General features: G+C 39.8%; 1 protein-coding gene across 1 annotated transcript in view; it reads right to left on the reverse strand.

The window, feature by feature from the left end:
* Positions 1-11,905, reverse strand: part of LOC122809760 (histo-blood group ABO system transferase-like) — a gene marked incomplete in the record, with an annotated part of 502,208 nt that extends 490,303 nt beyond the window's left edge. Inside the window, 1 exon segment of the mRNA XM_044081484.1 lies at positions 11,603-11,905. Coding sequence (XP_043937419.1) covers positions 11,603-11,678 — 76 coding nt within the window.
* Positions 11,906-17,917: the final 6,012 nt, after the last annotated feature.

Consider the following 17,917-nt stretch of genomic DNA (forward strand, 5'->3'; position numbering starts at 1 on the left):
AGACCTTAAAATCATCAGCTCCACAAATAGGCAATGAAGAAATATATACCAACCTCAAAATTAACCGAAACAAAACCATCAACATAATTGGATGCTACTTCCCACCTGGCCAAAACATCCCTCCACTACAAAACCTCCTCAGCTGGTCTAGCCACCATCTCCCCCAAGAAACTATCATCTTAGGTGATTTCAATATTGACTGGCCACCTGTTCTGGCAACAATCCAACCCATCATGTACACCTTCATGGCTTCACCCAACTAGTCCAGTCACCAACAAGGATAAATAAGTCAGTAAGAACCCCCAGTCATATATAACAGGCTGCTTATCAGATAGCCTCAGTGATCACTCCCCAACATTCCTACTCAAAAAATACCTGTACCAAGCTAAACCTGTCATCTATCATCAAATACGTAAAAAAATAAACTTTAACCCACTCACATTCATCTCATCCCTCAAAGAATGTAACTGGCATGCTCTAAAGTACCTCAGTCTAGATGACGCAGTTGAATCTTAATACTACCTTCCTGAACATCCTTAATTACCATGCCCCCATAAGATTTTCCAGAACCAAAGCACAACCCTCCCCATGGCTACAGAAAACCACCAAGTCAGAAATGAAAAACAGGGATAAAGCCTGGGAGCACTGGCACAAAACCAAAACCCCCGCAGCTGGACAGAAATTCCTAGAACTACGCAAGAGAGTCAAAGCGCTAATAAAATGGGACAAATTCCAATACTACCAGTCTGCCCTAGACTCCTCACAACACAGCCCCAAACAATTCTGGTCCTCCATAAACTCCATCCTCCACCCAGGTAAAGTCAGTACCCCTCCTCCTAACATCCCTCACTCCTCAGAAAATATTGCTACCTCATTCAACACACACTACACCCAAACCATACTATCACTAGCTAAACAACACAACCCCCCTCCCCTCCAACTCACATCTTCAACTAGTAATCTCCCCACTGCCTTCTCTTTTTCTCCTGTACCTACCTCCAACATAAAAAAACTCTTAACTAAACTTAAACCCACCAAATTAGCAGCAGACAACCTCCCAAGTGAATACCTACAAATCGCAGCTGATGCTCTGGGCTACCCAGTATCCATCTTGATTAACCGATCTTTGTCAGAAAGTTACGTTCCCACATTGTGGAAAGTCTCACATATAATTCCCCTCCACAAAGGCGGACCCTCTGCAGAACTAACCAATTACCGCCCCATAGCTATTCTCTCTCCACTCTCCAAAATACTAGAGAGATGCATACACTCAGGTCTCGCACTACCTCCTTACTGACAACCTCCTTTCCAGTACTCAGCATGGTTTCCGACCAAACCACAGCACCACCACTGCCTTACTCTCCTTTACAAACACTATCCTTCAGCATAAAAACAATGGCTATCTCTCCTCTGCTACTTTCCTAGACCTATCTAAAGCATTTGACATGGTCCCACACAAACAACTTATCTCTGTCCTCAATAACCTATCCTTCTCACAATCAGTCACCAACTGGTTTCAGAGTTACCTGTCTGACTGCCAACAATCCATTGTATGGCAGAATGACACTTCTCCCCAACTACCTGTCTCCATAGGGGTTCCCCAAGGATCCATCCTTGGACTCCTACTTTTCTCTGTTTACACCAATAATCTAGCCTCTGCCACCAAACATGGCACACTCATCCAATACGCAGATGACTCTACCATCATCTGCTCAGCCCAGTCCCTACCCAAACTGCAAAAAGTCACACAGGAAGCCTTTTCCTCTGTTGAAACATGGTTATCCGATGCCCAATTAATACTAAACCCAAACAAAACTAAACTACTCATCTTCCAACCCACCAAACATACACAAAACAACTCTCACTTTAACATCACAGCAAAAGACAACACCACTATATACCCAACTGAACACACCAAATTGCTAGGAGTGGAAATAGACAAACTAAAATTTGACATTCACATATCCATGACCATAAAAAAAGTCCACAAAAGCTAGGAGCATTATACGGAAATAAACAATTTCTCACCAAAGCAGCAAAGATTTCAATAGCAAATTCCCACCTTATCTCCACCCTACTTTATGCCTCTCCAGTATATACCAACCTAAGGCAATGTGATCTAAACAAGCTAGAGACCTGCTACAACAAAATCGCAAAATTCGCCACAGGGGCATCCTACCGTAGTCACCACTGTCTCTCACTTGCTGAACTGGGCTGGCTTGAACTCCCTCACCTCCTTCAGTGGTATCAACTCTCACTCACCCACAATCTAGTAAGCCATCCACTAAATGTCCCATCCCTCCAGAATCTACTCCAACCCTATCGCATCAACAGACCACTAAGATCCAGCAACAAAAATCACTTGCAGATCACTAAAGCCAATAACTCTGCTGGTGAAGCACTATTCTCTTGCGCCATAGCCAAATTATGGAACTCACTCCCACCCACAATTACCTCCGTACCATCATGCACCAACTTCAAAACTTTATTAAAAGCGCACCTAAAAACATGCTGGCTATGCCCTTGCAACTCCCACTCTAATATCATCCACCCCATCCAACTACTACCTTTCTTTCCACTCCACTAACTACCTTGATTATAGCAAGCTCAGATGCTCATAAGCCTAGTACTTATTATACAGCAGGAACTTCTCATTGTTACATTTGTTAATGCCTGTTATGTACTTCACAGATAAAGATTCTAGTTGTCTGCTGATGTACTATGTTTCTTCATCTGTAAATATGTTGTAAGTAATTTCTATGTTAAATTGTTTGAAAACAAAAACTGGCGTCCACAGAGCAAGAACTAAACGAATACTTAACTTTACTAAACGCAATTTATTTTCAACACAGTAAAAGCATTTTCGCTTCTGCCAATGCAGTCGGACACTCCCGGTCAACAAATTTAAATAAATAAATAAAAAATAAAAAATAAATAAATAATGGCTGCTCACGTGGTTATCTTTACATAGTTATTCTGTTATAGCATAACCTGAACTTGCGGGTATTTAATACAGAGTTTTACAACAGTTCAGTTTCTTAATGACCTCCCAAGCCTCTGGTGTGACCCTGTACTTTCTGTTATTATTGCTTTATGTAGACTGTCTTAGTTGTATACTTGCAGCATGTCCCTCATCCTCTCAGCAACAGAATCCTGGGAAAAACTTCCAAATCAGATACTTGTACTGAAAGAGTACCAGCAGCTGTAACAGTGATACCATACACCAAACAGAGCACTCAGACATTGTACTGACAAACACTGGGAAATGTATACGTCTCAATCAATGATGAAATCGCTAGGGACTACACTGAGCACAACTTTACTCATTTTCTCCATTTCATAGTGCATAACATTCGCACCACATTTAAAAAGGCACACTTCCACAAATACAGCTACCCACACAGCATACCAATCAACATTGAGGCCTTTCCCATCTCTCTGCAAAACACTGCTGTAATGGCTTTGGCAAATGAAAATGATTGCTGGATGTCATTACAGGATTCACATCACTTCCAAGTGGAGCCAGTCCACTGCACATACGCTAGTGTCCTTCTCAGCAGGGCAGCACGCAGGTGTCAGTGCAGATTTGCTTCATAGTTTGTTTTTTTTACACCATACACACACCCAAACAATGATACATGGTTAATGGGGACAAATCTGTTCGTTCAATGTCACTGCACTTATCTCCAAACCCAGTTTTATGACAACTGCAAACCATTGCTTTGTCAGCACTAGTCAGTCCACAGCTGCATAATCTTGCGGTTCACCCTCTCTCTCCTTTTCCTTGGTTTCAATTCTTGTAATTTTGCTTTTACTCATTTCTCCTGCCTCCCATACCTACCCCAATTATTACTTCTAACAAATACTTTTTTCTCACTCTCCCCTCTTCTCATACATTTGAACTTTTCCACTCTGACATTCGCTGTGAGTGAATAATGAACTGTCACACTTGCATGTCAGCACATTTCAGTGCTGCATGATATTATATTTATCTTGTTTTAATGATGACATATGTATTATTGTATGTCATATGTGCACCAATATTTGTATTAATCTATGTATTTACAGTCAATTATAATGTCAGTTTTCATGTGTGTATAAATTTTATGCTTTTTAGGAGGAGCTTTTCTCCCTGGGCCTCAACTGAAAATGGATAAAATTGCAGACTCTCTTAAAAGTTCACTACCTAAATCTCAAAGGCCTCCGAGACACAAAATTACAATAAGTATCCTCAGCAAATATTAGCCGTGCAATACCCACCTTGATGCATTCAACTACATCTCAGTAGTTTGATATCTAAGCCACTAAGTCAGAGAACTTAACAGTCCAATATTTTGGTCAGAGGAGACTCCACTGTGAGACACTGATGTCCCACTCACCACACTGAGCAAGGAGAGAGTTATGGGCAGTTGCCTATCAGGGACAAGGATCCATCAAATCAGTCATGCATTCAAGTCAATGAACCATGAGCACCAGTACGAGTCATAGTCCATGTGGGTATAAATGACCAGAGACATGTCTCCCTGAACTATATGGAAGAGAAACATTATGGAGCTATCCAACTATTTGTCCCAGGCAGGTATGAGCCTAGCAATCTACCTTCTCCAAGACTGATGCCACAAAACAAATGGAAGATACTGCCTTTCTGCTCCATGCAAGCTCTCCTCACACTGGAGGACACAGATGTCTGTGTAGTTACCGACACATGGTTCAAAGACACAAAGCACACCAGCAGAGCAGGGCTATAATGCCTTTCATACATTTAGAACAGCTAGTGTACAATAAGGGGGCAAAGGGTGGAGGTGTCACTATTTACATCACCCTTGAAGGTGGGTCAAGCAATATGATGCACTTCAGCTTCTCCACGTACAACTCATCGTAATCAAAACGGGTCTATATCAGATAATCGAAATGGCACATTATCAAATGCTGTAACAACGAACTGCAAAACCCGAACCCTAACAATATCAACCTCAAAACAGCGAATTTTTTTCCCTGGGAAAAAATTTGCTCTTCAGAGTAACACACACACAACACCACACACACTACAATTCAGCAATCCACACACATACATTTAAAAGTTACATCTAACCCTACACTACACATACACTATTATCTATCCACTTACCTTAAACCAGACCCTAAGGTCCGTCACTATCGCACACTCACCTCACCCACGCCTTAACCCCAACTCACTTAACCCGCCCCTAACCCCAAATTCTGTCACAATCGCACACTTACCTGACCCGCTCCTTAACCCTAACTCACCCAACCCGCGCCCTAACGTCCGCACACACACTTACCTTAACCCAACCCGTAACTTTCCACCACATCGCTGAAAACAGCGAAGCCACAACAACGGCCAACCAAATTCTTTCCCTAGCAAAGAATTCGGTTTTGTGCAGTTTCGCTGTTTTCAGCATTTGCGATATTGGGTTCGATATTAGATAATTTGAAATTCTGTCATTTTGATGATCTAATATAGACACATCAAAACTGGGAAACTGCATGTCTGACAAATCCAGTGTTCAGTAAAACCATGCGACAGTTTTTCTAGGTCAAATAAATGAGCACTGGGCCAAGATAACTGCCCTCTCCATCTCTGTATATACACACACATAAAATCTATCAAAATGCACAGCTATCTAAGATATTACATATGGCAAATCTGGTAGATATACACATATACACTGTGCATGCATATCAGCTTCCCAAAAAATAAAACAGTGTTATTTACAATTGTGAAAGTCTAAACTGTGATATATGTCAGCATGCCTAGTAGCATTATGATGAGATCTCAGGGGAATGTACTTTCTAGAATGTAGAAAAATGGAATGAATCAAAAACAAGGGTACATTTACAGAATGTAAGCTCTTAGTGAATTAGTATTAAAAAAAAAGAAAAAAGTGTCTGTTCTGTGACTTTGATTGTCTTAGAATTTCACAAGTACTGTCTTAGGGCATCATTGGAATTCACATTGACAAGTACGTACTAGTTACCCTAGGCAACATAAAATGGAATCTCTAGTACAAGTATACATTATGGCACAGGTGCCCCCCCAAAAAAAAAGAATAAGCCATCATAACACTGTACATACTCTCACATCAGGAAGGTTAAAAAAGGTACATGTCACAAGACAGCACTTTTAAAAATCTATTTTTGAAATGTATTATGTTTTGCACATCAGTAAATTACTTTATATATGGATTGTTATGCCATGCCCCCAAAACGAGTATGCAAATCCAAAACTACCTCACTTTACATAAACTGTAAGACTCCACATCTACATATGTGTATATGTGTGGGCAAACATATGTACACAGATATACATTTGTATTCATATACATGTTAACTATATATTATTGCTAGCCACCTGCCAGCATGAACATTAGCTCTAGATTATGGTTACTGTTGATCTGATATCCTAACTCCATATGCAAAAATGGGGAAAAAAAGAGGGTTACATATGCTTGCTTTTATGTATACACATATTTTACATAATATTTATATATCAAAATGCACAGCCGTCAACATGCAGATCAATGCTAATATTTTGAAAATCAATATACCAGGAAAAATCCAAAACTTAAAAAGAACACAGAAGGAAAGAAAAAAACTTCCTTGATGGGTCATCAAATTCCCACTCACATATTCGGACATAATTAGACTGAAGTGGTAGTATTAGAGAGAAGTTTTTCTAAGGTACGGTATGTGTGTTCTCGTTGTCTTGCAGAGCAATGATGTACCCATTTATACAGTGCGACTATGGCATGGTTCAGGTTTTCAGAATCACACAATAGTCTGGGCCACACACAACTCACTGTGCATGGTAATGTGTGGTGCTGCACAGAAAGCTTAAGAATGTCACAGACTATCCCATCGTAAGAGACATTATGGTGTAATGGTCAACAGCTGTGCCTCAGACAAAAAAGGTTTTAAAGTCTGATTCAGATCTCTCTAACCACTGTTTTGTGTGGAGTCTGGATGGTCTCCTGGTGGCTGCATGGGTTTCCTCCCAAGAAATTGCTTAGAGTCTCTTCTGCCCTTCTGATTCTAGCTTTGACCTCCTCATTCAGATTTTTCTTCTCAGCCACCCCTCTGCGATACTTGAAGCCATTAGTCTGCTCCACTAATTTTCCTTCTATCTCAGTTCTTAGCTTCCTCTGATTTCTTCCATTTGTTTCCATTACCACGGTCTTATCTGTGCTCAGTTTCATCTCATGTGCCTTCAGTTTTACATTACATTACCTTATACTTTGCTAAAATTCTTGCTCGGGTCTGCCTGTAATGTGACATTATCAGCATACAGCAAGTTTGCTGATCTGTCCCCTATGATCTGTTTGCTGATGTAGTCCATCACCAGCATGAACAATGGACTCACAGCTGAACCCTGATGCACATTCACTCCCAACAAGAACCCCTCTGTAAGACTGAACACGGTTTGTTCTCAGCGTTATTGGGTCCTTGACATAACCACCATTCTAACTAACATAAAAAACTGAAAACTGGTAAATTTAAATAACGACCCGCAACGAATACACCAAAAACAGGTTTAATGGACATCCAAAGACTTTTCATCAGAGTTTAGTCTATTAAGAAAACAGCTGATTTTTATACTCTTAAATTGAATTCAAAGCAGCCACTTATCAAACAACAATTAATCTAATTATACAATTAATCAACTAAAAAATACATTTTTATATGTATAAACAGTTGAAACAAAGAGATTTTGAAACACATTAAAACAAAACAATGTAGTAATACATAAACTAATATTGAAAAACACTTATATGAAATATAACTTAATAAGGTTCCTAATAAAATCTAAACAAAATTAATTTAATGTTGTCTGAATATATGTTACTAAAACATCTAACAAAATAATTTAATCTTGTCTAAATGTATATTACCAAAACCCAAGAATATTGATAAATAACACTTTTGTGACAATGTGTATGAATTCTTTAAAAAAACTTATCTTGTGAATTGTGTATACAGTAATATTTTTAACCCTAGCGTAAAGCTATATTATGCTAGCTGGTAATGTTTCTATTTACTATGTAATTAAATAAATACTCCTATTGTATTTACTACCTGAAATAACATCTCTCCTAAATACATAATAAACAATGTTTTTCAAAAAATAAATATTATTAAAAAAATTTTATAATTTGTAAAATGTAATTACAATCAATTATTATAAAGTGTGCTTTTATAAAAATTATATAAAAATTGTATAAATATTATATATATATATATATATATATATATATATAGTGTAAATACTCATAATATATGTATGAATATATAATAATATGTAAAAAATTGTATGTAAATATGTATATATCTAAAACATTTAAGTTAAAAAACAGAGTAAAAATTCTAATGTTATGTAATGTTGTATGAATTCATTTTTAAATAACTTGCTATTTAAATTTAAAAATAACCACCATTCTATTCTACCAGTGTTTCTGGGGCTTTGAACCACCACAGAACTGCTCAATCCTGATCTGAATCTGAACTGCTCATCTTCCGTCTCAATGTTTACTACTCCACATACTCATTGATCAATCACCCTCTCCAAAACTTTCATGCAGTATGACAGGCATTTAACACCTCTGTACTACCCAAAGATGTGTATGTTCCCTTTGTTCTTTTACACAGATACTAATATGCTTATTCTCCAGTCATCTGGGACTGAAGATGCTAGAGGTGATAGAAAGCTGGTAAAATGCACACTGTGGTACAGACAAAGAAATGAGAATATCAGAGCACAAACCAAAGTAGCTCCAAGTACACAAAAGGTCAAAGAACATATCACGGTGGTTCAGGCACATGTGCAGAAAAGCAGAAGACAATCCGGTAAAGAAGGTAGAAGGAATTGAGACCATCAAGCAAAGAGATGGATGGATTGCGAGACAGAAACCTGCAACAGTCACGCACGTGCAGAATAAGATTTTATTATTTAGACAAGATAGGGCTAAACCATATTTTAACACCAATGTGTATGCATTAGTGCTAGGACTACACATAATAACCACCTGAGGATGTCCCTAACATACTCAATTGATGTTAATTCAGTATGTAAAATTATTAAGAAGCATTGGAAGGTTCTGTTGCCTGATCCTAAATATAGAGAGGTTTTAGATGTTGAACTGAGGTTCATGTTTTAGAAATAATCCTTCCTTGAGAAGTATGCTTTGTTATAAACCGGTAACTTCTAGTAATGCATACACAGATGCCCGGACACATAAAAGGGCTGGGACACATCCATGTGGTGCCTGTAATATATGTAGCTATATTAGGACAGACCATTGTTTTATTCACCCTTTGAGTGGACGTGTGTTTGAACAATATGCAGATTGCAACTCAAAAGATTTAATTTATTTGTCTATTTGTGAAACCTGTGGTTCTTATGTTGGAACAACTAACAGATGTCTCAGGGATTGTATAAGAGCATGTGTATGCCAATAATAAGGATGATAAGGGTAATTCCAGAAATGCTAAACACATTAAAGAAGGGGTTTCACACAAATTTAGATTTATGATTTTAGAAAAATATAGGACTTCTGTTAGAGGAGGCAATGCTAAAACTTGCACAGAGTGCCTAGAAATTGATTTTTCATGCTTGCTACATATAGGGGCAGTAGACTAAATGACAATATCCCTTTAAAACCAGCCCTTAGATCTAGAGGGCTGAGATGATGATTGGTTATTTTTAATTGACTTTATTAGATGTGAAGAAGCAACTGTGTGTTGCGAAAGCGCTCGTCTCTGTTGGTTTGATTTTATTAAAAGTAATTTTTTTTAAGTTTTTCTCTCACCTTACTCACTTGTTTGCGTAATTTTATTAAACTTGCTTGTGTTAAAATTGTTTACCATCTTTAACTATTTATATCTTTTAGTAGTGCAGCTTTTTTCCCTGGACCTCCACTGAAAATGGGTTCCTGACCCAGTGGACTTTCCCGGTCAACAAATGTCAATAAAATAATGCCAGACAATTATGTTTCAGACTTAATACCCTTCAGAAATTTGACGCTAATGCAAACTCTGTTATTTTATCAACTTTTTAATTTAAGATTGTAAGAACAAAGTGTCCCTATGTTAGGGCTTTTCGGGGGTGTCCCCCTATTTTGGGGCTTTTAAGGGGAGCCCACCCCCCATCCATCCTATTATTTATGGCTTTTAGATTTATTCATCTAAGAAGCTGAGAGGTATGTTAGCCAATTTAAAATAAAAGTGGGGTGGGCCTTACTTCTGTTACACTCCGTACTTCGTGGCTTGTTCAACGCCCTGAGAACGTTCATTCCTCCAGTCGTGGCGACGATTAAAGAGGCCAGCCATTCTCTAAATAAGCAAGTAAACAACCGTTTTACAGAGAGCCCATTCTCTAAGCGCAATAATGTGTGTGTTAATGGGTAATTAACGCCCTTCTAGGGGTGTAGAGGCCCGACGCCGCTGGGGCGTTTGTTACCCATTAACACACCTTGTCAGACATTATTGCTTGCTTGCTTACAAAAGTGCGTAGTTTTTGGGAAGCAAGTTTGTACAGTACAGGCGAAGAACGGTGTGCATCAAATCTGACAGTAGATAACGGTAAAACAGTGACACTAAGAAAGTTATAGTTTTAAAGTATTTGAGGGTTGTGGTATTCGTGAAAATATAACGTTAATACTGTGTGCGCTCAGTGAAAGCCCCACTGTGTTGAAAAAGTTAAATGTTAAACTGAGCTATCTTTGTTAGTGGAGTTTTTTTTTCTTTTTGTTTAACATGGTCAGACTAGAACACTGTTCGTCGCAGCCTGGTTGTTACAGAAGATACATTTTGTTTTAGTCTCACACTTGTAGTTGGCCTCCCCAAGCACCTTCCTTATTCCGGGTTTAAAACTTACACGTTTGACGCAGTGCCAAATGAAGGGCTGTAACACACACAGACTTGCTAACGAATAATTGCTTGATAACACTGGATCTCGTTAATTTAATTTTACCCATTAATTCCTCAGGGAGTGTTCCCCGTGTTACAGGTTATAGCTATAACATTAGTACATACGCTTCCCAAATGCAATGCTTACTAAGCGTTACCTTCTATACCTACAGAAAAGGGTAGATAGCCTTTTTACCACCTGTCCCACTTTGCGAGGGACAGTCCCTCTTTGGGCAGTTGTGTCCTGACAAAAAAATTGTAAAAATGGCAAATGTCCTGAGATTTTAGGACAAAATTATTTCCTATATTTTATGTAATAGTTGCATAAAACAGTTAGTGCATCGAAAATACCTAAATGTTATAAGAAACAGAATAAGCAACTAAAATGCTATAAGAATAAGTTTTTATTTAGGCAAAAAAGTTAAGTCCTCACCTTTGTACTGACCGTGGGTATGTGTCGGCCTGTAAAAATCTGATGTTTGTACCAAAAATGTCCCACTTTGGCCATTTGAAAAGGTGGCAACCCTATTTTACCCTAGCCTAGCCACAGCAACAAATCATCATGCCTAAAACGGTATCTGGACTTAAACTTTCTGATACAAATAAAGCATTTATATACCATTTTCTAATTATAACGGTACAAGGAAGGTACGTTTGGAAAGTTTAGTACACGCCTTACCTGAAACGTCTTGATTTACTTTGTCGGAAACGGTAAACGGCGGTTTTTCTTTTGAAACGGTTTTCACTAGGACCATAGAAATAACGCAAGAACAGGGAACCGGACGTATTTCTTCCCCATGGTAGTGAGAGTTCGGAGTGAAACGGAAGAGCGACTCCGCCGAACGGCGGCGCTGTTCAGCAGCCGACTGCTACCAAACCAGGAGTCCAGAGGAAGCCGCCCTGCCGTAGGACGCAGACAAACACTTATTACTATTGCTACATTGCATAGTTGCTACAAATCTAACACGAACTAGGATTTGCATTTGAGCTAACACATGTTAAAGTGGTACTGACAATGTTGTCAAGAAGCTGCATACATTCATAATGTCTGGAATGGAATAATAAAAGGGCCAAACTCTGTACACCTGAATGTCTACATGTCAATAGTGTTGTACATTGAATAATGACATTTAGCCATGTAATGCAGTACACTGGGAATGCAAAGAAAACTCAGTGTGAGTTTACAATAGGGCAATAACAGCAAAGTGGGCATTCCTGCTAAAACAAAGTAAGTATACCTGATAATGTGAGGGAAAGAGTGATGTAGTACTAACATCGTACACTGTAGCAGTTTGGTGAATTCTGCTTGAAAGTGTAAAAGTAGTACAGCAGTTTGAGGAAGAAAGTACATCGTATCCTAAAACACTGACACAACCTGTGAATAGAAAGACATACTAGTGTGGTATTTGGAAAACCTGACATTGGGTTGTAAGGGATAAGCAGTTTCTATTAATGGGATTGTGCAGAAAAGCTAAAGACATAGCCGGCCTTAGGCATAGGCCAACTAAGTGGCCGCCTAGGGAGCCGCTTTAGTGGGGGCACTTTACCAGTATTTATTTGGTGTAGGTAGATCAGGATGGGGGCACTGGGTGGTGCCATTGTGCCCTCTGCCTAGGGCACCAGTTGACCTAAGGCCACTCCTGGCTAAAGATATCCATGGGATATCACCAAGGCCTGAATGCCACTATGGAACCAGCAGCAGATTCCCTGATGAGACTGAAGACAGAACAATCCCACAATGCACCATCTCCATACTTCATGAGATGGGAGCACTTGATGATAACATGGTAGCTGGAATACCCCATCAACAGCAACTTACACAAATGATTCAGCACACAGGAAGGAGGTATTTACCAACATCTAAGCAAATGTTACTGGCATTCAAGGATTTGCTGCCCCAATGTTACTCAGTAGTGGAGAGCCATGGATATATTTGTGCCATGAGATAAAAGGTACAGATACAGTATTATTGTTAAAAAGAAATTATGTACTTACCATAACGTTCCATTTGTGTTGTCCATCTTCATTTATCCTTGACATGTGGGACTCGGAACTGACTTGGCCGTTAACACAGCTCGCACAGGCCAAAAAACTCTCAAGCTTCATCCCTACCCACAACCCCCTGTCCCAGTTATGTCAGATCAAGTTTGTAGGGTAGAAACAAAGTGGAATAAAGGATACCTTAATGGAAACCATATCTGCTATGCTTTAATGCATGTCATAATCACTATGAAAGTGTCCAAAAAATCACAAAAGCCCGGAGGTTGGCTGTAGGGTAGTCATGGATAAATGAAGATGGACAACACAGATGGAACATTATGGTGAGTACATAACTTCTTTATCTGATGTTGTCAATCTTCATTATATCTGTGATGCCCCACCACTGGACTGGTAATCAAGGAGCCTCAACCCTCACCACTGGCACCAGTGGAGTACGTACACTGGGAGGATGACCAGTACACACACAGTATTTCCAGATGCAGCTCTCTGCATCAAGTACAACTTCCCTTAAGAGCACACAGAGACTGCTGTCAGTCTGGGGCTGGTTTCTCCTGATCCCCAATAAGACTCCCCACTGGTACAGGTATTGAGATGAGTCTATAGCCAGGGTTCCAAGCCAAGTCCTCCAACACTCTCTCTCTCTCTCTGTACAACCAGGTTTTCGTGTCCCTCTCCAAGTAGCTGACACACACTCTTGGAGATTTGTTTTACACACACACACCAGGAAAAGGATGGCACAGGTTTACTAGCAGTGCCCCCTTCTGTCCAGACTATAAGGTAGTTATCATTGCCACCAGAACCCCTTATCAGCTACTTTAAAGCCCTTAACAAAGGATGTCCAATCTTACTGTGTAATATTACTATCAATGCAAATAGTAGTTTGACCAAGAGCAAGGCTATTAGGAGTGGCCCACAGTGTCACCAAATAAATATGCAAGTACTGTCAAAACTTAAATATCCCTACAAAGATCAGCGACAATGAAAGGTTTAAATTTATTTAATAATAAAAGAACAATAAAATACTCATATTTACAGTGACATCAGAGTTCAGATTCACAGGAAATATTTAAAACAACATTGCAGTGCAGTTTGAAATACATAAAGAAAAAAATATCTAAACTAACTGTTGCTATATTCCTGACTATATCCAAGAAAATTATACTGTTCCTTAGACTGGCTTACCCAGAGCAAGGCAAGTGTGTGGTGTATGGATCTTATCAGGTCCAACACAGAATACAGAATTCTGAGACTCTCTCAAAGAGTTCTGAAACTAATATCTCAAATATTACTGCTAGGATAGCTGGTAGAATAACATAATTTCTTGTCATCTGACTCTATACCAAAGAACACCCCCCCACACACACACACACTGCTGGAATCTGGCAGTATTTAGCATCTACCTGTGAAAATACATAGACAAGGGCTTTTCTTCAGATCTTTGGCAAATGGTGAAAGTCATAAAACATGTCTCCATGCTGCACTGAAACTGAAAGACAACATCATTTTCTATGCCCTAGCCATAAAGTAATTTAATTTCAGTTATTTTTCTGACGTTTTGCAAGTTAAATTCCTGTATTCCAGTTTCTCCTGTTAAAATATATATATTTAAAGAGTTATAATAGTTTATGTACATTTCTGTTCTATTCCAGTAGGGTACACTGTGGATACATTTCAAACAGCTCTTTGTAAAAACCTCTTCAGCACACATCTGTACAAACCGTCTTATATGACATACAGCTCTAATACATTTGTAACACAAACATCTTATATGAACCATGTTGATATTCACAAATGACATATAATTATTTAGAAAATTCCAGATAGTTGGGCTGTCAGTATCTCCTTTCATGACATTTCTTCCCTTCTCAAAGACTCAAGCTAGTTTTTCAAGTGACCCTTGAGAAACATTGCTTGAGAGGGATGAGCTTATGTGGGAATACTTACCTCACTCCCTGTCTTGAGATTTCTGCTGCCTTGGCATTTCTGATGCCATTACAGTGCTGCACTGTCATATATGCCTGCAATCCTAGGCTCCACCTTAGTAGCTTAGCATTGTGCTGGCAGGCTTGATGTAGCCATTAAGGGATTGTTGTCTATAACTACAGTGAATTTCTTTCCATACAGATTAAGCTGAATTTTCTGCAGTGCCCACACTATGGCTAGACATTCCTTTTCTACAGCTGCATAGCATGCATTCCTCCCTGGGTTGAAGCCTATGGCTAAGATATACCACTGGGTGTTCTTCTCCTGCTGAGAAAACCTGGCTGAGTACAGCCCCCACCCCATAGTTTGAAGAATTCACTTGCACAACAAATTATTTGCTGAAGTCTGGACTGGCTAACACAGGGGGTCCTCCCAAAGCTCCTTTAAGCTTCTAGAATGCCTGCTCACATGCTGGGACCCACACTACCTTATCTGGTCTGTTTTTCCATGCCAGGTCATGAGGGGAGCAGCTATGGTACTATAATTGGGGACAAACTTTCTGTTGTACTCTGCTGTCTCTAAGAATGCCCTCACCTGCTTTTTGGTAACAGGGGCAGGCCATGCCTAAATTGCTTCCACTTTGGCAGGCTCTGGCCTGATCTTACCACTCCCCAATCTATATACCAGGTGGGAGACCTCTGCCTTACCCACCTGATACTTACTGGGCTTATTGGTCAGCCCTGCCCTCTGTGGTCTGACCAGCACCTTCCTGACATGCTGAAGGTGCTCTTGCCAAGAATGGATGTAGATGGCAATATCATCCAGGTAAGCCAGGGCAAAATCTCATGCTCCTACTACCGTATTTCTTTCTAAATAAGACCTAACCAGAGAATAAGGCCTAGCATGTTTTTTCCAGGGTGGTCATGATATAAGCCCTACCCGAAAATTAAGCCCCAGGTAATATCATCAGCAGCACATGATGGACATGTTGAATTATATAATAATATTATTGACACCCATTGACTGAGGTTATCGTACTCTGCTCGCCATTTTCAGACCATTCGGACACCCAACTCTCTTCTCTTTGCAGAAAGTCGTAAGACTCTTTCACTGGGAGTCCTCCACAGTTCATACTGTAACCCTAATCATCACTCACACTTGACAGTTGAGATCCTTCACCCATAAACCCCTGCAGGTGTACTTTGATCAGTCAAAGTACAGACAATGCGTGTAAACTGGGGCCATTTTGTGTTGCCACTCCGGCCACGTAAGTCTTCAATTAAACCCCCCAGACAAGATGAGTGCAAAAAGAAAGAGCTATTCCATCAAGTACAAGAAAGGAATCATGGAGGACTCCCAGGGAAAGAATCTGACAGCTTTCTGTAAAGAGAAGAAGTTAGATCTCCAAATGGTCCGAAAATGGCTAGCAGCGTACGTTAACCTCAGTCAACAGGTCGATGAGGGAAATGCTAAGAAGTGTAAGTGTGGATCAGGTCAGCAACCATTATTTCCTGAGCTTGAAGACATCATTTGTGAGTGGATTGCTAACAGGAGAGCAGGTTATCGTACTCTGCTCACCATTTTCAGAGAGAGGCTTTGGTTGTGCGCAGGGCTGATATTCAAGCATTTGCCCCTGCAATGGCACCACAGTTAGAAATATCCCCAGAAGAATTCAAAGTATCACAACATTGTCTGGATGGCTTCCTTCAGTGATATGAACAGTCTCTAAGAAGATCAGCAACACTGTTCAAGCTGGAACATACTGAAGTTATTAAACGTGCACTTGCGTTCAAGTCCTTTGTTGATGGCATTGACTTTTCTAAATACCAACTCTCCAACATGATTGCTATGAAACTGCAGTGTTTATGGGCCAAGGATCTCAAACAACAATTGATCAGAGGGGTGCCTCGTCAATCTACATTCTCTCCACTGGTTATGAGAGTGCACGTGTTACCTGTATTTTGGAAATTCGTCTAGATGGAAAGAAAACCCCACCTCTAATCATTAGTAAGGGCAAGAAAGATAAAATTGAACATGTTTCAGGCATTTACATTCTTGAAACCGAAAAAGCTTGGTGCACACAAGCAGTTATAAGGAAGTGGGTCGATGTAGCGCTACCACTTGTTTTGCGAGGTGACGAAAAAGGTCTGCTAGTCTGGGATTCAGCCAGCACTCACCGCACTAAATAAATGAAGAAATTCTTAGTACAGAGGAGAATAGATCAAATAATCCCGCAGGAATGACTGCCTATCTCCAGACTCTTGATATTGCAATAAATAAGCCATTTAAGGACCATTTGTGCATGGAACTCAATGACAACATTGAAAATAGAATGGAGAGAAGTCAGCATGGAAACTTTGTGAAGCCTAGCCTGCAAGAGGTCATGACTTGGGTGAAAAGTTCATGGGATAAAATCACTGACAGCTGTGTTGCCAATGCATTATGAGGAGGCTACTTGGACAAGCAGTGCTCATTTAAGGGGAGCTCTATTGCTAGGCTTGACAGATTGGGGCCAATGGTGCTACAGGAAATGGAGTCGCAAGAAATTCAGGCCGAAATTCCGGGGTTGGACACTTATGACAATGTTCCAGAAGAAGATGACATGACTGTATTTGAATAAATGTGAAATCCAAGGTGCAGATATTCTGAAGTTGAAATGTTTGTTGCACTGTTTATGTAGAATTCTCTCACAGCTGTCAACCCATTATTAGAACTATTGTCCAATAATAGAAAAGTACAAAATAAATGTCAATTTGTGTACATGAATAAATGTTGATTTGTGTTCAATAATAAATGTCGATTTTTGTACATGAATAAATGAATAAAGGTAGATTTTTGTACGGTGCAGGTAAATAAGGCATCCCCTGATAATAAGCCCTAATGCATATTTCGGCGGGGGAAAGAATACAAGACCCGGTCTTATTTTCGGGGAAATATAGTACGAGCGGTGGGACGTCACTTGGGGCTGGGACACAGACTCTGACAGGAGACACCGAAGTCCTTTAACTCCTGGAGGCTGCCTAAACATGCTGTGTCCCCGTGCCCATGGAGCCTCTCAGGGGGACCTCCC

Source organism: Protopterus annectens, chromosome 8.part0 (genome assembly GCF_019279795.1).
Source record: "Protopterus annectens isolate FY-2018-M chromosome 8.part0, PAN1.0, whole genome shotgun sequence".
NCBI lineage: Eukaryota > Metazoa > Chordata > Ceratodontiformes > Protopteridae > Protopterus > Protopterus annectens.